The sequence below is a fragment of the Balaenoptera borealis genome (assembly GCF_965194805.1).
Source record: "Balaenoptera borealis genome assembly, chromosome: 4".
NCBI lineage: Eukaryota > Metazoa > Chordata > Mammalia > Artiodactyla > Balaenopteridae > Balaenoptera > Balaenoptera borealis.
In genome coordinates this window covers 55709707-55732638 of record NC_138861.1, presented here as the reverse complement: position 1 = coordinate 55732638, position 22932 = coordinate 55709707, and the positions used below count along the sequence as shown (strand labels likewise).

Below are 22932 nucleotides of genomic sequence, written 5' to 3'. Positions count from 1 at the left end.
TCCAGTTTTTAAAATGCGATCATTTTCAATTTCTATGTCAAATGTCAGCATGGGAAAAATTCATAGTGTCTAGGGTAATCTATGGACCAACGAACACAACAAATTAATAGTTCAAAAATTTCATATACTGTTAACTTGTTTGGAAGTCAAAGATGAGGAAATATTAACATATCAAGGCATTCTAATAATAATAGATGATGTAATGTCAATTATTATCAATGTATCTCATATATTGTATATACAGTGTTTTTGTTTTACACATTTTGATGAAATATATTTGGAATTTTTATTAAAATTATTAGGCCATCAACCTTATACGACAAAATTCCAAAGACAAACAGGATTTGTATGTGTATTTAAGAATGGGACTCCGAATTATTTAGGTTCTAATCCAAACTGACCTAAAGGCTAGTCACAGATATTTTCGACTAGGTCCAGGGTTGCAGATGAGTGTTAAGACCCTTACTAGTCAAAGTGTGGTTCCTAGCCCAGCAACATCAGTGTTGTCCAGGAACTAGTTAGACATGTAGACACTCAGGCCCCACCCCCGACCTACTGAAACAAAATCTGCATTTTAACATGATCCCCCAGATGACTCATCTGCATGTGAAAACTGGAGAAAACTTCCTTTGAGCTATTTCAGAGTCCTTATCCTTTCCAAATTTTCCCAGCTTTGGACTAACTTCCAGCACCACTCCCCACTTTTCCCACACATCCACATACCCCATTATTTTTAGACAATCACCTCTTGTTTGTCCCTTGTTCTTATCTCTAAAGGGAAAAATCACACCGATTCTAACTAGGTAACTCACAGACTTCATTCACAAGTTTCTCTCTATTAGCCAAAGAAAACTTTGCATCTTGATAATATTTCTGAACAATTTGCTAACAGACCTGAGCCCACCCAGGTAGTTTCTTTAAAGCAGCAAGTAAAGGAGAGGGTGTGGGTCGTTTTCTACAGCTAGTCCAATGGTATTCACCATTAACTATCCTATATCCTTGCTTCAAAGCCCTGCTTTGGCCTCTCTAGGTTTGTACTTAAGGAAAAAGTGGTCAGTCCATTAAAAAGTAATAAAAATAATTTGCCCCATGTAAAAAGAACAACGCTATTACATAAAGCAGTATCATAGGCTCCCACAATTTCAGTGCTGCAGAAGCTGTTGCCGCTGCTAAATCACCGTGATCACCCTGGAACCACTGAGAACATGCTAATTTATGCCCAAAGTATTATTGTTTATTTTACTTCCATTATCTAAGTAGGCACAGTCCAAATTAGGTAGGTTGCTATAACTCTGTCTTCTCCTGGTATGAGACTGGGAAAAGGGATATAACAGTAACAAAGAAAAGCAGCCAACGGTTTTAGTAAATAACACTGCAAAAGTCAGGTATCATTTCTTATTTTCCAATTACTCCAGTTCCTATCATCAAGTTGAGTAGAGACAGTAATGTGCTTGGCGCTAGAGAGAAATCATTCAGGTAAGCTGAGGCTACTCCTTCTGTTTCTCCATCTGCTAAGCTGTTCACACGAAGACATATTGACAAGGGCTCAAGGAAAACATGGAATATTTCATCAGTAAGATTATGCTGCCCTAGAGACAGATGTTAGAAAGCTGTTATATTTAAAAATAAAGAGATAAGCAGATGCTTGAGGGGAAGGAATAAAATAGTTTTAGAATTGGGAAAGAAAATTAAAAAGAAAAAAAGGAAAGATGGAAAGATAGATGAGAGGTTTGTATTGGCATAGGAAATGGCAAATCCTTATTGTGTAGGAAAAAAACTTCTATGTCTGCCTCAGGCAATCATTTACTATTAGGTAGGCATTCTTAGAGTGCATTCTTAGAGAAGATTTGTAAGAAGAGCTTAGCAGGGCTGATCATGATTACAGAGAACAGATTTATCTGTTGTCATAAGATGGTTAATGTCAGGGCTTTGACTTAAAACCATATACACTAGTTTTCATAAAAATATAAACATGAGAAATGTTATATACTATGGTAATTCACATTCAGTGAATATAAAAACATTAATAATAACTCTGGATTTATCTGGTGACTTTCACTGCACTTTGTCAAAAGCGGTCAAAACACTTTGTCTTCACTTATTTTTACTGGGGAAAATAGTAAATAGGATTATAATAGAGGGTTATCTAAATATTTACAAATGACATATAGTTGTCATGTATTAAGTCAACACAACATTTTAAAACAGTAGATTCTCCTTTTTTTGCTATGGTTTTCACACTTTTATAAATAAAATGCAAAAAGTAGCAATAGGAAAGTGAAAGGAACTTTGGCTTTGAATTCAAATAACTTGGGCTCAGATCCTAGATATTTACTTCGCCTCTTTGAGCTTCAGGTTCCCCATCTATAAAACAGGGATAATAATACCTACCTCCTAGGGTTGCTGAGAGGATTAAATATATTGTTAATAAAGGCCCTAGCACTGTGCCTGAACATTATAGGTCCTCAATAAATGGCAAGTTATGTCACTAACAAAAAAACAAATTGATACAAACAAGCAGATTAGATATTCCAATTTAATTACTGGTTGTCCTTTTCTTGAAATCTCCAAGTTCTGATTGCATAGTAGAAGCCCTTACTCACCACTTCCTCCCGCTGGGAAGGAGAATGAGAATACCTCCTCAAGAAAGGGGAGGACGTGACAGAGGACAGGTTCCCAGAGAATGGAAGAGGAAACAGAAAACTTCTACCAGAAAAGATGAAGAAGGAAGAGGAAGGGGGCATGAGGTCTGACTTGACGGTCCTGACTACCCCCTCAAGAATGAAAACCCAGATAAATAATGGCAAAAACAGAAAGCAGAGGAGTTCAGGAGTTTGCCCTGCTTTCTGTTCTGCATTCTCGGAAGAGACAACCTTGCAAGACAAACTACTACAAACAGAATAAAACGGCAGCGTGGTGTGAGTAGGCCAAGGAAGGTTCTGTGATGGAAGGCCTCAAACTTCCTTGGCTCTTGTGCAGCAGGCTCTTGTGTCCACGTAATCCTTCACTCCCAGCAGGGCATGTGGAAGGTTGAGAGCTGACAGTGAGAAGCCATTGGGGTCTCCTTGAGACGACCCCAGAGCAGATGCTGCAGAGCTCACAGGCTAAGCCAGGGCTCAGAGGGCAGACGTGGCCGAGACATGAAGACCTGCAATGCTGTTGAGAAGTGAAAAGAGAGCAAGTGAGCAAAGGAGGGCTACAGGCTCCGACAGAATAAAATACTGGTTTAACCAATGACAGACTTTGGCAGCAGATCAGCAAGGCATTAATAGCCACTTTAGACTAGATATATCTCCATGGAAGCCAGTGAGAATTGAGTGGACAACACAAAGATCCACATGTGGATCTGGGGCTCTTCTCCTCTCCCTGCCGTGAGGACACCTGAACTTTTTCTAACACCTAAAAGCCGTTTCTGCCAGGAGAAAGGGGAGGAGGGAGGACAGTGAAAGGCTGAGATCTACCCCAAAGATCCTATTTTTTTTTTTCTTTCACACACACACACTGTATTTTATTTTTACAAGAGATAGACTGACACCAAGCATTGTACATGGATGACCACAACAAAAGCAACAATGGTTGCAATTACCAAACATGAAACACACTCATACTATGTCATAATATTGACATTCAGTCCAGTAATCCTCCACTGTAACAGCTCCTTTACTTTGCAGTGAAAATTGATTTGTATATTCTTTGCCTCTGAGTCCTTGTGGGATTTTTTTTTTTTTTTAATTCAGACAGAAAGTCACAAAAATTATAATCATCCTCATCAGTTCACTCAGTCCCATGTAATTAATTTTGTTTTTCATCTTGATCTTTTGTTAGCACTTTTATGAGTTCATCAGTTTTTCATTAGAGTTCTGAAAATGCTTCTTCATTCAGTTCAGCAGTACAGTCAGTTACCAGAAACCTGTACTTGTCAGAGTCTTTTCCATGAATTTCTTGAAGATGAAACCCTTTTATACGAACATATTTGCAAAAGCATCGGAGTACACCCAGAACTGTCTGTAAATGACAAAAGACTTAAAAATGACCACTGTTAAAGATTTGATGAAAGCTCATAATAATGCAGTTGACAAGAAAATTAGTTATTTCTGAGATATACATTTTAAAGTAATAACTAGGATTATTACTTATAACATTATACCAGAACATATAAGATTTTTAGAAATTTCATGTAATGTCTGAAACATTTATATTAACATATTTCCATACATATTTCCATACAAATACAAATATAAGATTTTTAGAAATTTCATGTAATGTCTGAAACATTTATATTAACATATTTCCATACAAATAACCCAATAAAAGTTTAGTATTAGTTGTTTTGTTTGTTTGTTTTTTTATACTGCAGGTTCTTATTAGGCATCAATTTCATACACATCAGTGTATACATGTCAATCCCAGTCGCCCAATTCAGCACACCACCATCCCTACCCCACCGCAGTTTTCCCCCCTTGGTGTCCATATGTCCATTCTCTACATCTGTGTCTCAACTTCTGCCCTGCAAACCGGCTCATCTGTACCATTTTTCTAGGTTCCACATACATGCATTAATATACGATATTTGTTTTTCTCTTTCTGACTTACTTCACTCTGTATGACAGTCTCTAGATCCATCCACTTCTCAACAAATGACTCAATTTCATTCCTTTTTATGGCTGAGTAATATTCCATTCTATATATATACCAAATCTTCTTTATCCATTCGTCTGTTGATGGGCATTTAGGTTGCTTCCATGACCTGGCTATTGTAAATAGTGCTGCAATGAACATTCGGGTGCATGTGTCTTTTTGAATTACAGTTTTCTCTGGGTATATGCCCAGTAGTGGGATTGCTGGGTCATATGGTAATTCTATTTTTAGTTTTTTAAGGAACCTCCATATTGTTCTCCATAGTGGCTGTATCAATTTACATTCCCACCAACAGTGCAAGAGGGTTCCCTTTTCTCCACACCCTCTCCAGCATTTGTTGTTTGTAGATTTTCTGATGATGCCCATTCTAACAGGAGTGAGGTGATACCTCATTGTAGTTTTGATTTGCATTTCTCTAATAATTAGTGATGTTGAGCATCTTTTCATGTGCTTTGTGGCCATCTGTATGTCTTCTTTGGAGAAATGTCTATTTAGGTCTTCTGCCCATTTTTGGATTGGGGTGTTTGTTTCTTTAATATTGAGCTGAATGAGCTGTTTATATATTTTGGAGATTAATCCTTTGTCCGTTGCTTCGTTTGCAAATATTTTCTCCCATTCTGAGGGGCGTCTTTTCGTCTTGTTTATGGTTTCCTTTGCTGTGCAAAAGCTTTGAAGTTTCATTAGGTCCCATTTGTTTATTTTTGTTTTTATTCCCATTACTCTAGGAGGTGGATCAAAAAAGATCTTGCTGTGATTTATGTCAAAGAGTGTTCTTCCTATGTTTTCCTCTAAGAGTTTTATAGTGTCCAGCCTTATATTTAGGTCTCTAATCCATTTTGAGTTTATTTTTGTGTATGGTGTTAGGGAGTATTCTAATTTCATTCTTTTACATGTAGCTGTCCAGTTTTCCCAGCACCACTTATTGAAGAGACTGTCTTTTCTCCATTGCATATCTTTGCCTCCTTTGTCATAGATTAGTTGACCATAGGTGCGTGGGTTAATCTCTGGGCTTTCTATCTTGTTCCATTGATCTATGTTTCTGTTTTTGTGCCAGTACCATATTGTCTTGATTACTGTAGCTTTGTAGTAGAGTCTGAAGTCAGGGAGTCTGATTCCTCCAGCTCCATTTTTTTGCCTCAAGACTGCTTTGACTATTCGGACTCTTTTGTGTCTCCATACAAATTTTAAGATGATTTGTTCTAGCTCCGTAAAAAATGCCATTGGTAATTTGATAGGGATTGCATTGAATCTGTAGATTGCTTTGGGTAGTATACTCATTTTCACAATGTTGATTCTTCTAATCCAAGAACATGGTATATCTCTCCATCTGTTGGTATCATCTTTAATTTCTTTCATCAGTGTCTTATAGTTTTCTGCATACAGGTCTTTTGTCTCCCTAGGTAGGTTTATTCCTAGGTATTTTATTCTTTTTGTTGCAATGGTAAATGGGAGTGTTTCCATAATTTCTCTTTCAGATTTTTCATCATTAGTGTATAGGAATGCAAGAGATTTCTGTGCATTAATTTTGTATCCTGCAACTTTACCATATTCATCAATTAGCTCTAGCAGTTTTCTGGTGGCAGTTTTAGGATTCTCTATGTATAGTATCATGTCATCCGCAAACAGTGACAGTTTTACTTCTTCTTTTCCAATTTGTATTCCTTTTATTTCTTTTTCTTCTCTGATTGCCGTGGCTAGGACTTCCAGAACTATGTTGAATAATAGTGGTGAGAGTGGACATCCTTGTCTCGTTCCTGATCTTAGAGGAAATGCTTTCAGTTTTTCACCATTGAGAATGATGTTTGCTGTGGGTTTGTCATATATGGCCTTTATTATGTTGAGGTAGGTTCCCTCTATGCCCACTTTCTGGAGAGTTTTTATCAGAAATGGGTGTTGAATTTTGTCAAAAGCTTTTTCTGTATCTATTGAGATGATCATATGGTTTTTCTTCTTCAATTTGTTAATATGGTGTATCACATTGATTGATTTGCGTATATTGAAGAATCCTTGTATCCCTGGGATAAATCCCACTTGATCGTGGTGTATGATCCTTTTAATGTGTTGTTGGATTCTGTTTGCTAGTATTTTGTTGAGGATTTTTGCATCTATATTCATCAGTGATATTGGTCTGTAATTTTCTTTTTTCGTAGTGTCTTTGTCTGGTTTTGGTATCAGGGTGATGGTGGCCTCATAGAATGAGTTTGGGAGTGTTCCTTCCTCTGCAATTTTTTGGAAGAATTTGAGAAGAATAGGTGTTAGCTCTTCTCTAAATGTTTGATAGAATTCACCTGTGAAGCCATCTGGTCCTAGACTTTTGTTTGTTGGAAGATTTTTAATCACAGTTTCAATTTCATTACTTGTGATTGGTCTGTTCATATTTTCTGTTTCTTCCTGGTTCAGTCTTGGAAGGTTATACCTTTCTAAAAATTTGTCCATTTCTTCCAGGTTGTCCATTTTATTGGCATAAAGTTGCTTGTAGTAGTCTCTTAGGATGCTTTGTATTTCTGCGGTGTCTGTTGTAACTTCTCCTTTTCATTTCTGATTTTATTGATTTGAGTCCTCTCCCTCTTTTTCTTGATGAGTCTGGCTAATGGCTTATCAATTTTGTTTATCTTCTCAAAGAACCTTTTAGTTTTATTGATCTTTGCTATTGTTTTCTTTGTTTCTATTTCATTTATTTCTGCTCTGATCTTTATGATTTCTTTCCTTCTGCTAACTTTGGGTTTTGTTTGTTCTTCTTTCTCTAGTTTCTTTAGGTGTAAGGTTAGATTGTTTACTTGAGATTTTTCTTGTTTCTTTAGGTAGGCTTGTATAGCTATAATCTTCCCTCTTAGAACTGCTTTCGCTGCATCCCATAGGTTTTGGGTCGTCGTGTTTTCATTGTCATTTGTCTCTAGGTATTTTTTGATTTCCTCTTTGATTTCTTCAGTGATCTCTTGGTTATTTAGTAACGTATTGTTTAGCCTCCATGTGTTTGTCTTTTTTACATTTTTTTCCCTGTAATTGATTTCTAATCTCATAGCGTTGTGGTCAGAAAAGATGCTTGATATGATTTCAATTTTCTTAAATTTACTGAGGCTTAATTTGTGACCCAAGATGTGATCTATCCTGGAGAATGTTCCATGCGCACTTGAGAAGAACGTGTAATCTGCTGTTTTTGGATGGAATGTCCTATATATATCAATTAAATCTATCTGGTCTATTGTGTCATTTAAAGCTTCTGTTTCCTTATTTATTTTTATTTCGGATGATCTGTCCATTGGTGTAAGTGAGGTGTTAAAGTCCCCCACTATGATTGTGTTACTGTCAATTTCCTCTTTTATAGCTGTTAGCAGTTGCCTTATGTATTGAGGTGCTCCTATGTTGGGTGCATATATATTTATAATTGTTATATCTTCTTCTTGGATTGATCCCTTGATCATTATGTAGTGTCCTTCCTTGTCTCTTGTAACATTCTTTATTTTAAAGTCTATTTTATCTGATATGAGTATAGCTACTCCAGCTTTCTTTTGATTTCCATTTGCATGGAGTGTCTTTTTCCATCCCCTCACTTTCAGTCTGTATGTGTCCCTAGGTCTAAAGTGGGTCTCTTGTAGACAGCATATATATGGGTCTTGTTTTTGTATCCATTCAGCCAGTCTATGTCTTTTGGTTGGGGCATTTAATCCATTCACGTTTAAGGTAATTATCGATATGTATGTTCCTATGACCATTTTCTTAATTGTTTTGGGTTTGTTTTTGTAGGTCCTTTTCTTCTCTTGTGTTTCCCACTTAGAGAAGTTCCTTTAGCATTTGTTGTAGAGCTGGTTCGGTGGTGCTGAATTCTCTTAGCTTTTGCTTGTCTGTAAAGCTTTTGATTTCTCCATCAAATCTAAATGAGATCCTTGCCGGGTAGAGTAATCTTGGTTGTAGGTTCTTCCCTTTCATCACTTTAAGTATATCATGCCACTCCCTTCTGGCTTGCAGAGTTTCTGCTGAGAAATCAGCTGTTAACCTTATGGGAGTTCCCTTGTATGTTATTTGTCGTTTTTCCCTTGCTGCTTTCAATTATTTTTCTTTGTCTTTAATTTTTACCACTTTGATTACTATGTGTCTCGGTGTGTTTCTCCTTGGGTTTATCCTGTATGGGACTCTCTGTGCTTCCTGGACTTGGGTGGCTATTTCCTTTCCCATGTTAGGGAAGTTTTCGACTATAATCTCTTCAAATATTTTCTATGGTCCTTTCTCTCTCTCTTCTCCTTCTGGGACCCCTATAATGCGAATGTTGTTGCGTTTAATGTTGTCCCAGAGGTCTCTTAGGCTGTCTTCATTTCTTTTCATTCTTTTTTCTTTAGTCTGTTCCACAGCAGTGAATTCCACCATTCTGTCTTCCAGGTCACTTATCCGTTCTTCTGCCTCAGTTATTCTGCTATTGATTCCTTCTAGTGTAGTTTTCATTTCAGTTATTGTATTGGTCATCTCTGTTTGTTTGTTCTTTAATTCTTCTAGGTCTTTGTTAATCGTTTCTTGCATCTTCTCAATCTTTGCCTCCATTCTTATTCCGAGGTCCTGGATCATCTTCACTATCATTATTCTGAATTCTTTTTCTGGAAGGTTGCCTATCTCCACTTCATTTAGTTGTTTTTCTGGGGTTTTTCCTTGTTCCTTCATCTGGTACATAGCCCTCTGCCTTTTCATCTTGTCTATCTTTCTGTAACTGTGGTTTTTGGTCCACAGGCTGCAGGATTGTAGTTTTTCTTGCTTCTGCTGTCTGCCCACTGGTGGTTGAGGCTATCTAAACAAAGATCCTATTTTAAACCTAAAGACGCCACGATACTTTTGCTTGTCATCTTCAAATTCTATCCCATCCTACTCCACTCAAAAAGAAATTTATCTCAATTCTAATGAAATGAAAGGCCTTTTTAGCTCTTGATAAGCTAGACGCAATGTGTCTAATTCTATAAGTCATATTTTCTTTCTGTGAGACCTGGAGATGAAACCAAAATACCAACTGTCTCTTTATTCATAACTTAAAAGTGTCCTTATTACATTAGGTAATAGGAAGTAGTACCTTATGTACATTTTCTCTCCTTTCCATTTTTAAATTCTGCACTGGTAATTTGGGAGGGTCCGTCTTTCCTTCCTTCCTTCTTTCAGTGAGTATGTACTGAGTACCTACCATGAATGAATAATGTGCCAGGAGTTAAGGAAACAAAGATAAATGGGACATGGACCCTATCCTTAATAAGGAAGAAAGGTTTGTGTGATATGTAAATGGAATATATCAATTAAAGAAAAGCTAGTGCAGTATTGCTTCCCATTGCTGAGCAACTGCAAACATAACAAAACAAAACAACAGAACCTTACAACTGCAAACATGCATTCTTTACCCATCTATCAAACGCACACAGAAGTAATAAAAGTTGACTGTTAGGCACAGAGCAGTTAAAAAGCATTTTTGTACAAAATCTTAATTGCAGAGAAGTCAGTTCTCAGAATAACAACAGTAAATCAAGGTGCAGGACATTCAGAAGCATATAATACAAAATCTTGTTTTTTTAAAAAAAGTGTATTTGCTGTAATGGAAGAGTAATAAGATGTGGGAGAATAGGCCATAAAGTCTATCATCACCTTTTTCAAGTTGTTTCAAATACTGTTAAGAGAGGCCTGCAAAAGAAGTTATATAAAAACCAAACATTCTATAGTTCTTTTAGTGTTCTCAGTAAATATTCCTTGGTATGTTTAAGACATTAAGATAAAATATGAATATTACAGTCCTTAATTTATTAGCTTATGAAGTACAAATTTTTACATTACTACGATTCCTTAAAGGAGGGCAACAGCAGCCTGAGAAATACCTTGTTATCATTACTTTCTGAAAACAAAACAGACTTTTATGACCTGACTTTAAAAAAAAATTCCTGTGATGTTCTGAGGATGTCAGTCTAAAGAAATAGCATTGCAGAATGTTTCAGGAAGGCTCTTTGAACCACTGCCATTCACAGAAGAATGGTTATTATCTTCTCTTTCTTACTTCTTCCACCATAAAGCTCCTTAGCATGGAAAGAGTACAAAATTTAGGAAAAGCCTCTGCTTTTATCAGTTACCTCTGACAAAGTTGGTATTTCAGTCATCCTAAATGTACATCATACACTGATTGAAAAGTGACATTACTGGAGATTATAAATTAATTCAACAAATGATACTATCTGATTAGTATTTCAAAACAATATTTTCTCTCTTCCCAACCCCCTCCCCTCTATATCTTCATACAGTGCAGCTACATTTGAAATCTATGGTTTCTGGCATATCTGGGGTAAGGTTATACTAGGAATTTACCAGACCTGTCAGTCTCTAACTTTCTTCCATATTTCATTATATCATCCCAGCTATAATTAGTTGTCTGGTAAAATTAAGAACAGTCTATTTCAGTGAATGCTCATGTGAACATTTAACAACTTTTTGTTAGGATGACAGCTTAGCGACAGAAAGAATCAACCAAAAAAGGAGAGTCACTGAAGTAACCTTGGTTAACTCAATATTGCCAGCTCAATGGAAAATTCTAAGATTTTGCATTTTTTCCCCTTTTTTGTTATTAATCACCCACATATTTCTTGTCAGGAGCGTCAATTTGATGGCATTCCTGCCTCAACTAGCATGTTTTGAACTGACCTGTCTTCATTGCTACGGCTCCCTAGAAACTCTGCTGTTGATGAGCGTTGATTCAGCTGAATGCTTTGACATTCAGCTTGTCAGTGAAAGCTATTTTAATCATTAAGATGCATCTCCCTTCCAAGACTGCAAACTGTTGCTGCTCATACACAACATTCTATCATTTGATTAGTGTGGAGAAGAAAAGAGCCTAAATAGTTGCTATTACTACAGATTATATTAAGAGCTAAAATTTACAGAATAAATAAGTGTGTGTGAGGTATTGTGCTAAGCAATTTACAGGGACTGTCCATTTAATGCTCACTATGGTGGAGTCTCACCATCTGAGTTTGCACCCCTGTTCTCCATTCACTGTCTGAATGACATGCAGTTCTCATCTGTAAAATGGAGTAATAGTACCTACTTCAGAGGGAAATTAGGAGGACTAAGTGAGACAATTCATACACAGCACCTAGAATAGTTCCTATGACATAGTGTTCTCATAGTGTTATTAGTGATTTTTATTACCATTTTGTAGATGAAGACCTCCAGTTTCCTTCACCAGCTGCCCTACTCACCATCACTTCTAAATCTTCTAACTTTAACTGTCTCTGGTGCCCAGACCCAAAAGAAGATAAGGGAAAACGAAAAGTTATTTCTTTCAGGACTTTCTTCTGTAGGTATTTTAACTCCAGTTCCACATGAGGAATGACAGAATTGTGGAAAGATAATACTTTTGTAGTATTAACCTTTTTTTTTTTTTCCCCTTTCTTTCTTTCTTTCTTCACAGTAGCCTTTTCCCATTCAGGCAGCTAGGTGTATGTCTTAGTAATGCCCTGTTGAATGGGATGGAGGTGAGGGATGGTAACTGAAGCCTTAGACAATTTGGGGGATTTCCAAGTAGAGGGGTCATTTCGTCCAGGCTTTAACAAGAGATCTAAAGGCAGCAAGGTGGCAGGATCCCAGTTTCCCATGCCGAGGTCTGTGCAAGAGCAGAAGACCTATGTGTCATGTGACTAAGCAGACAGCCTTAGACAGCTGCACAGAGTTCCCTGTGCCATGTTATGGAGGGCGGGCAGCAGAGTAATCCCAAGCTCCTAGCTGGACATGGAAGCAGAATTTCTCACAGTTCAGAGCACCACTAGGATGGTTCCCATTGTTGCAGAAACTAAGCTGTGTGGTTCCCAGAACTCCTTCCTCTTCCTCCTGGGCATACAGCTAAACTACATTACCTAGCCTCCCCTGCAGTTAGTAGGGAAAATAGGACTGACCTTCAAAACGTATGTGAACCTCTGTGTGTATTCTCTTCCCTTATCTGCAAGCTGAATGTATATGAACCAGTAGAGGACATATGATTCTAGAAAACAGCATTGAATCAGGGGTTCTTCACCTGGGATCCATTAATCAAATTGAGGAGAACCATGAACTTGGATTTGGAACAAAAATAATTCTGTATTTTCCCTAACCTCTAACTGAAACTTAGCATTTCCTTCAGTTATGAATGTAGGCCCCAATGAATAGTAATATTTGCAATACTTGTGACTTTATCACCAATACAAATCACAGGTATTTTCATATTATATTACAGCTGTTGGAGGTATCTCAAGATACAATTCACACTCAATTTGCTTTTAAGTAACAATATTAGACCCACTGCTAGACTTTTTTTATTACATATGCTAATAAAAAGGCACATATATAACATAAGTTTATTATAAAATAATTTGGTAACAGTATTTCAATAAAATTGGTTTCCTTTGTGATCTCACAGATTTTCATGCCATTAAAAGACAATTTTCTGAGGAGTCCTTAGGCTTCATCAGATTGCCAAAGAGGGCTAAGGAAGAGATGGAGTCCTGAATGACTTCATGGAGGAGGGCCCTTCTTTTCCTCTCTCCTTCACATCCCCACCACCCTGCTGACTCATATTGGACTGTGATGTGAGAAATTAGCTGCTATTGTATTAAGTTATTGAGATTTGGAGGTTAATTTTTAGGGCAACTAGCCTAGACACACTAATACCCTTGCTACCAAAATGGCCCAAACATGGCAGAGAGCACCCGAGACCTGAAGAGGCCTCTGATTGGAAAGGACCCAGAAGGGACTCATGAGGACCAAAGATTAGATGGAGCCAGTGAAGATGTCTCAGAGGATACTAACATGGAAGGACAGTTTTGCTAAGTACAAGGAACAACTCCTTCATCTTAGAAATAAAGTTCAATTACAGTAATATAACTGCCACACAATAATTTTCTTACTACTATTTATTATTTTCTTTTTCCCTACTAGGGTGACAGTTATTTTTGTTTCTCACATCAGATATTAAGTGCTTTTGAATTCATCAAATTATATATATAATATATAAAACTATATATATACAGTGTTAAAGCAATCTCCAATTATCTTCATTTACTTAAAATATTACTCAGGTAGAGTGTAACAACTGAAGAGAAGCCAATAACCACGAAGATAAGATGCTGTATAATGTAAACATCAGCCTGTCCTAATCACTGGTGTATACCAAGCGCCAAGCCTCATGCCAGGCATATACACGTTTTTATGAATGAGTAAATTAATCAAACAGCATTTATTTTAATTATATGCAGTGTGTGTCACTCATGACTGGACTTTGTTATGAGAAAGTCGCTGCCTTTTTCATATGTAAGGGTAAGGAGAGTAGGTTTGGAAGTTAAAGCTTCTACACTGAGCCTAAGGGAAATTAGTCTTTTTAAACTACTTTTCAGTGTCTGCTTAGTATTAGTATTAGGGTGTAGTCGGAAGAACCATAATTGTTTTTGTTCTTTGACTTTTCATGTTGATTTTCATACATTCAAGAGTGAAGAATAGCATAATGAACCCCCCAAGTACCCATTACCCAACTTCAGCAATTATACATGTTGCCATTCTTATTTTATCTATTCCCCCTGCCTTGACCTTTTTTTGCTGGAGTATTTTTTTTTTTTCTTGCTGGATTATTTTAAAGTAAATTCTAGGCCTCATATTCTTTCAACTCTAATTATTTCAATATATATCTCTAACAGATAAGAACTTTTTTTTTAACATAATACTACAATACCATTTAGCTCACTTAACAAAATTATTAACAATTCCTTAATAGCATATACAGTCCATGTTCAAATTTTGCCTGGTCATCTCAAAATGTCTTATATTTGGTTTGTTTAAGTCAAACAGTCTCCACAATGGTTGTGTTTGGTCAACATATCTCTAAAGTTTAATAGATAAATTCCTCCTCCCTCTTTAAAACATTTATTTGACATTTATTTGTTGAAGATACCAGGTCATTTGTTCTGTAGAGACTGTAGCTTAACATGTCCCTCTATTATTATTATCATTATTTTATTTTAATAAAAATGGTAGTTAGATCTAAGGCCTTGTTTGAATTCAAGATAAATTTTATACACACACACAAAATTTTCTTTTGGCAAGAATATTTCATAGGTGTCACTGTGCACTTCCTATTGCATTTGGAGGCACATAATATTTGTCTCTTTCATAGTGATGTTACACTTGACCAGTGACTTCAACAGTTGCCAGTCTGATCCATCATTGCAAACTGCTCCAACTTTCACCTAATGGTATTAGTCATTGACAATTGGCTAGATCTATTATTTCAAGAGTTGCAAAATGGCAATTTTATAATTCTGTCATTCTTTCTGTCTTTATTAGCTGTCATTCTATAAAGAAGAGATTTCTTTCATTGACTATGTGGATACCCGGAAATACAATTCATACCGAAAAGGCAGGATAAATGCTTGTTTCTTTTACTGAATGTAATCTACTTTCAGCATGGAGTCCTATTAACTTCCAATAGTGAGCAATGAGTTTCCCCCAACCCACTCTACACTCCTCCCCAAGGTCCACATGTGGTTTTCACAGTGAAACCCATCAGGGCTAGAATGGGATGGGATTGGGCTGACCCAGGTATGGTGCAGGAATTTAGGGGAGATAGGGACTGGGTCAGGGAAGAGAGAATACGTACCTTAAGCAGGCTCTAGGAGGTGGAGTCTGAGTCTTCTGAGCTGTCCTGGGCACGGGGGCCTTCCGTGGACTCACTGGGTTCCTTGCTGTCACTGTCACTATCAGTGGCCAGGTTCTTCTCTTGACAGGCCTCTTCAGAACCAGGAAGTGTGCTGCCCTGGGACCTCCTGGTTCTCCCTGGAGCCCAGCACAACATACCTGCCCTTCTCCTTCAGCTCCAGCTGCCTTGTAAGCTCATCTGCCATCTGCGACAGACCCGGCTTTATAGCACAAGCATCTTCTCCATCTGCATAGTATTTGGGTTCCACCTCACTAACCTGAAAGTTGAGAGCGTTAGAATAGAGGTGCAAGGCTGCCCGGTTACTCTTCCTGACATGCAGGGACACGTACTTGGCATTAAAGTTCTCTATCATGGCCCTGGAGGCCTGGCCCATCAGCTTCTGGGCCAAGCCGAGGCGCCGGTGTGAACGCTTCACAGCCAGGGAGCTGATATGTCCGTGGGGGCCATCATCTGGGTCCTCCTCCAATTTGGCAAGGACGGAGCCCACAGTCTTCCCGTCCTCATCCTCAGCGATGTAAGAGAGCTGGGGCCAGGAAAGGCCATGGTAGAAACAGTATTTCATCCGGTAGTTCTCCGGAAGGCAAAGGAGGTTGCAGGGTTGCAGGTTCATCAGGTCGTCTGGCCGAGCACTGCGGATGTTCATAATGGCGGTGGGTAGCGAGCCGGCTCTGACGGCGGAGACTGGGAGAGAGGGTACCGCCAAGCACAAGGGACACTGTTTGCCTCGGGGGCTTGAGTCCAGGGGGGCCGAAGCTGCGAGGCCGGATGGCGTGGAGGCTGGATGGCGGGAAGGCAGGATAACCAGCAGACGGAAGGGGCGGTGCTAAGATACGGCTTCCGGAAGTGTCCGCCTAGTCCCAGCCAATGAGGTTTTCACTTCATTGTGCGTGTGCGCGCGCATGGCTGAGGGGGTGGGGCAGTGGAGTTCATTATGCTCTCAATGTTTTTTTTTTTTTTTTAATTTTATTTATTTATTTATTTATTTATGGCTGTGTTGGGTCTTCTTTTCTGTGCCAGGGCTTTCTCTAGTTGCGGCAAGCGGGGGCCACTGTTCATAGCGGTGTGCGGGCCTCTCACTAACGTGGCCTCTCTTGTTGCGGAGCACAGGCTCCAGACGCGCAGGCTCAGTAGTTGTGGCTCACGGGCCCAGTTGCTCCGCGGCATGTGGGATCTTCCCAGACCAGGGCTCGAACCCGTGTCCCCTGCATTGGCAGGCAGATTCTCAACCACTGCACCACCAGGGAAGCCCCTCTCAATGGTTTTAATACAATGTTTGATCCATTGTCGTCATTATTCTTTTACTTGTTTCAATTGTAACGTTTTAATTTAGATACATCTGTATAAATGTTCACGAACTGTATAAACCCATGTAACCTGAGTTTAGAGCAAGAACTAGAACACTGCGAGGACTCCAGAAGCCCCCCCTTGATGCCCCCTTCCAGTCCTCCTTGCCTCATGTCCCAAGAGTAACTGTGACCTAGATTTCTAACAGCCTTTATATACATGGACTCATAATGCATACACTGTTTTTGTGTCTTTTTTTTTTTTTTCTACTCGATACTTGTTTCAGCTACCTTGTTGTGTGTAGTTGGGAATTCTTTATACTCTTTCCTGTTTGATATTCCATTGCCTAAACATATCACAACTTATTCACCCATTCGACTGTTGTTGGCCATTTGTATTATTTTTAATTTAGGAATAGTAGGAATAGTGTAGCGAAACGTTCTGGAGCATGTTTTTGTTGACCCATGCATATTTATCTAGGATTAGAATTACTGGGTCAAAACATAACGTCATATTCAACTTTTATGTAAATACTGCCAAGCTATTTTCCAAAATGGTTGCTGCACATTTTCATCAACATTTGGTATTTCTCATCTTTTTCATTTTGGCCAAGGTGGGGAGGTGGGGGAGAATGGTAGTATTATATTGTGGTTTTATTTTGCATGTCTCTAATGAAGTTGAGCACCTTTTTTACATGCTTATTAGCCATTCTAAATTCTTTTTTTATGAAGTGGTTGTTCAAGTCTTTTGTTCATTTTTCTATTGGGTTGTGTGTATTTTTCTCATTGATATTTAAGAGTTTTTAAAATATATATATTCTGAATATGACTCCTCTGTCAGATATATTTATAGTGAATAGCATCCTCCCTTACTGGTTGATTTTTCATTCTCTTAATGGTTATTTCTGACACCAAGTGGGAATTTTAACATAGTCCAATTGTCCACTTTTTTACATTTCATGGTTAATGCTTTTTTGTGTCCTGTTTAAGAAATCTTTGCTAACTCCAAGGTCACAGAGACATTCTTCTATGTTTTCTCCAGAAACCTTTATTGTTTTACATTTTATGTTTACATATGCAATCTGTTGGTATTTATTTTTGTGTATGTTGTGAGGTAGAGGTTCAGCTGTTTTTGCTTCCATGGATATTCTAACCATCTAGCACCATTTATTGAAAAAAATCACCTTTCCTCCACTATATTGCATTCTTGCCTTTGTCATAAATCCTAAATTGCATTTCTAGATACATTGTAAAAATTTTATACCACCTTGATATAGCAAGGTATGTGGTATTTCTTTAATAGTGCAAAGAAGTCATATTTTATTAGTACCACTTGCATGTAACCTGACTGTAAGCCTTAGAATTATCTATGTATCTTATACAGTCTTCCTTTCCCATTTCCTGTCATATCATTACCTGGAAACTCAAACACCAAAATTAATTCTGTTGTGATTAGATGGTCTCTTTTCTTGTACCATTAGCTAGGTCATGGTTATACTCTAACTCATGTAGAAAATGTGTGCAGCATTCTTTCCAATAAGGTTACACACTCCTTTACTAGCTGAAGTAGTCTACAGCCATGTGATTTGTGTAATATAGCTTGAAAAGCCACTATTTTTTGTTGTAATTTAACACTTAGTTGTGTTTTCATTAATAAGTTTTTAAGATTTAAGATAAGACTTTATATCCTTGATGTTTTGATTGACTCTATACATTGAAAAAGTTATTTCCCAGTATTATTTCCATTCAGAAATTTCTGTTTTATGTTAAACGTCACTCCATGGGCAAGGATATATGTTTTGAGATGACATGGCTCTAAAAGCTTAATCCAGAAAGTCATTTGGTTCTTCTATTATAGGTTCTTCTTTAAAAAGCATGGACTATCAGAATTTGAGTTCATTGTGGTCTTCTATAGAACAGCGTATCTTTACTGGACTTCCTAAAGTGTAGGCTTGACAAATGAGGCAGGTGTGACAAGATAGACGAACTTAGAAAAACTCAAAACTCACATATCAATTATGTATCTGTCATTTATGTTGTCATCACTTTTATTTACCTTTTTCATTCCATAGGCCATGAAAGCAAGATGAAGAAGATCCTTGGGCCTGTACAAATTTGGGAAAAAGAGTCACCCTATTAGTAAGTTTTGTTTGTTTGATTCTGTTTAATCCTGAATCTGAGGACTAATCTTAGAGTAAGGCAACAACAGAAAGAGTTTTCAGAGGCAACTAGTTGGACCCAGAAAGAGAAAATGGCATTTACTTTGGCTGTAGTGGGAACCAAAGCATTTCCATGCCTAAGTCTTTTAGAGAGCAAAACACTTTATGACAGCTATATGATAATGTGTAAGAGATCATCAATGAATGAACAAATAAACATTTTTTATACCTACTGAGGTGATGAACTCTCATTGTTTCCTGCATTGTCCATAGTCATAAATAAGACCAAAAATTATAAATTCAGCCATGTGGGTAAGCAAGAATAGACAGCAAAGAAGAATTTTCTACGTTCTCATGTTGCTGCATATTCCAAACCCACCTTTTTTCTGTCCACCAACAGGGCAAATCTACATAAAATATGAGGTCAGTAATTTTGAAAAAAAAAAGTTTTTGAAGTTAATACTGGATTTGAACAGTAGACAGGGGCTGTAAGACAGTTATGAAACTCCCCTCGCATTGAAATGGGAGCAAACAGAATGGATTTAATATGAGCCCAGCCTTCTCTGTTTGCAGAGAAGAATAAAATTGCATATTTTGTTAGGCTAATATTAGAATATGATTGTGTCTTTAGAAGTGCTGTGACTGTGTGGGGAATAGCTATAGTCAGAGAGGTCGGGGCAGAACTGACTCATACTAAAGAGTGGGCCATTCTCTGTTTTCATGAATCTGTGTTCACACCTAAAATAGTTTCTTTTTCCTCACAATGTAAATATATATAGGCTTATCATTACCAAGAAGATTTAGTGCTAGGGTTCTCTACAAGGTTTGTTTAAAGAAGAAAAAAAGACTATTTGGCTTCTTGTGACAAAGGTCATGGCTCTGGGATGTTCGTTTAAATTGAATGCAATAGAAGCTTTGGGTTAGAAGCATATCCAATATGCTATGTAAGTTGTAGCTAGCTAAGCCCAAGAGGGTGGACATTTGTGAAATTTAAGTGGACCTTGGGACCATGAGACTGGTTTTTATCCTAGAAGATGACCTCACTTTTATTGGTATAGGTATGTAACGTCCCAGGTAATGAAGCTGAGACAGGCATCACCATATATATATTTTTAGAAGCTTTGTAACATATGGTCTACACGAGTCATAAGATTTAGGTATCTCATCTTTCAGTGAAGGAGTGGATAACAGAAGGTCATCAACATCTTGGATAAGGGCAGAGTTTCCAATATATAAAATGTTATCTAAATCCCTTTCCAAATGTGGGAGTTCAAAGAAAATCTTTCAATATAGTCTCAAGGAATTTGGGTCAATGTGAATTGCAGGTCTATATGGCTCTTGGGTTGTACTGGAAAAGAAAACAAATTAGAACAAAGATCCACTGCTATAAAATATTCAGTAGTATATAGCAAGCAGGATCAGGATAGCAAGGGGACAGTATTGGGAATGACAGAAAAAGAAGGTAACACCATAGCATGCAATGCTGGAAGATCTTTAAAATTAAGAATATCTCTGCTAGGTTTCTTGCAATGTCTAGTGGATAGAAATGTGAGGGATTCTTTTTAAACATGTTCTTGAAGTAAGCGGATGATTCAGCATTGTAATTGATCCAGAATGTGATATGTAAGCAATGCTTGTAATGATCATTGTGTGTATGGGAGAAGAGCCTGGGAAGGCTTCAGAGAAACATAGCATTTGCTTTGATTCTTCCTTATCTTTTCAGATTTGGTTCAAATATCCTCTTTTTTATGTAGTCTTTTTTGGCTCCTAGCCCCCTGGAAAAATGAATTACTTTCTTATTTGTGTGCTCCTCTCAATCATATCTATGTTTTATGTGTTTCATTTACTTTATTCTTAATTCCTATCTTATTTGGTTCTTGAGGATATGACCCTGTCTTATGAAAATAGTTTTTTTCCCTAAGGACTAGTAAATTGTATGCCTCGTAGTAGGTCTTGAATGGATGCTTATATAATGGATATGTAATTAGAGGTATAAATATATTAAGACAGGCTAAGCAAATCCTTTATGCAGTCCAAATAAATTGTATGATTATAGTACATATTTTTATGTAATGATATCCATTATTGTTGCTAAAGTGTGTAATGAGAAAATATGATGGTACTTATGCTGCATCACTTTCTATACTTAGCATTATTTTCCCTAACCAACTACATTATGTACCAAGTGCTATAATGTCTAGGCTACTCAGAGATGTGCAGATCATTTTCATTATATAAAAGAAAAGTAAATTGAACATAATTTAGCAATCAGTTTACAGCTCTAGATTTCTCTTTTATGCCTGGGAAGTGAGTTGGTCATTGTCTATTGTACTAATATTCATTTTCGACTCCTCACCCATAAACTATGTGTCTCAGACTTACTTTCCAACTAGCTTCCAGGTAGATTTGCTCCATTGGAGGCCCAGGAGGGGGTAGGGGAAAGGAGATGGGAGAGAGGAAGAATGGGAGAAGCCAGGGTATTTCTCCCCTACTAGCTTATCCTTGGGTGGCATCTTCCTGCAGTGGCTGGTTTCCACTGTGCTTTTAGCTCCCCACTAGACAGCCTCTGCTTTCCCACCCGGTAATCATGGCTTCTAGTCTCTGGTAATAAGACTTTCTCCTTTGTCCCTCCAGCCCTAGAAGTGGTAGTGGTGTCTTGCCATTGCTAATCTTTTGGTTGCTTCACCATCCCCTGTTGGCTTCTCAGCTCTTCCATCAGTCATTACCTATGTATTAAATTTCCTCAATTTAAATTACCTGGAGGGGTTTGCTAGCTGGTCCCTGACTGATAGAAATTATAGTAATTGACTATGGTTTTAATGTAAATTAAAATTTTATGTTATTTTTCTCGGTCTGACATACAGAACCTAAATACTGCAGTCACTTAGAATGATAATAAGACAAAATATTCAGAGACAGTCATGGATTCACTGTTCTCAGGTATGGGAAGGGAAGACCTCTTTAGACTAATTGAATTCCTGCTGGCAGAGGTACCAGAAACCTGTTCCGTCAGTTCCATATTATTACCATGTAAGTGTCCCAGTTGTTTCTAAGTACCAATAGGAAGTCAAGTACTATAAGGGTTTTGGAGATTGTCAGAAGTCACTTGTAGTTAGTATTGTGTCAGAAGCAATTTGTATGCAAGCTCCTAAACATCATTGCATGGAAATAGAAGTAGAAGTGAAGATGGCAATAGAGAAGGAGTGATGACCAGAGACTAACTGATTCATCTGAAGAGAAGAGCTCTTTAAGAAATCATGCTGGGCGTAGTGAAAAGAAGTTTGACTTCCATTCTTGGTTCAAATATTTATTTAGCTGTGATCTTGGGCAGACCACTTATCTTTTGGGAGATTTTTCTTTTCTCCTCTAGAGGATAGAAATCTAAATATTAACCCTGCTACTTTGTTTTGAGAATGAAATGGGATAATGTATATAAGAGCTTCATGCAAAGGACTATTATTATTATCAAATATAAATTTTTTTTAATGGAAGAAGTTATCTTGAAGCCCTGAAAGTGCTGACTGATAAATATACTTGATGAGAACAAAAATTTGGGGCAAGGTGAAGGAAATATAGCAGACGCAGAATGGCAGACATTATGAATACGTTTCAAAATAACTAGATTAAGAAAAGTAGTACTGGAATGACAAAAAAGCAAGGGAACAATAGTCTCTAGGTTTTGAAAGGACACAAGAGGAAAAACTAATTTATCTCACATTTTCCCATTTAAATCTTGTAATTTGTTCCATTGTTAGTTACAGAATCAGCCTTTTTAAAAACCTCACTGACACATTTTATTCCATGATCTCTTTGGAGCATTGGATGCAACCAAATGCTCTCATCGTATTGTGAAGTAAGAAGTAGAGTGATTAAGTGAGAGAAATAAAGCTACTTGAGAAATTAGTCATGGAATTTTAGAGAGAACTGAGGATGCCAAATTCCTACATAAATTGCTTTTGGTTTCCTGGTGTGCAACTAGTTGCCAACATGTATAAATGCTGTTGCTTTATAATCTCCATGCTGCATGGTCCTGTCACTTTGAAAGTAGCTGATTTAATTATTATTTTGTGTGTGTGTGCGCGTGCAGAATTCAGCCACTTAAAGAGTGACTTCTTTCTCAAACTCAAGGAGCTAATAACCCTTCTCAATAATTGTCTATGGG

General features: G+C 37.5%; 2 protein-coding genes across 2 annotated transcripts in view; one reads left to right on the top strand and one right to left on the bottom strand.

The window, feature by feature from the left end:
- Positions 1–22932, top strand: part of LOC309627472 (uncharacterized protein) — a 347968-nt gene that overhangs the window by 312377 nt on the left and 12659 nt on the right. The window contains exon 5 of the mRNA XM_082389459.1: positions 18684–18750. Within this exon, the coding sequence (XP_082245585.1) occupies positions 18684–18690 (7 nt within the window). The 3' untranslated portion in view covers positions 18691–18750. The remainder of the gene's footprint in view (positions 1–18683; positions 18751–22932) is intronic.
- Positions 14590–16591, bottom strand: NAA11 (N-alpha-acetyltransferase 11, NatA catalytic subunit). The gene is given in 2 exon segments (XM_082389449.1): positions 14590–15430; positions 15432–16591. Coding segments are annotated over 2 exon segments (690 nt in total). The 5' UTR covers positions 15972–16591; the 3' UTR covers positions 14590–15280.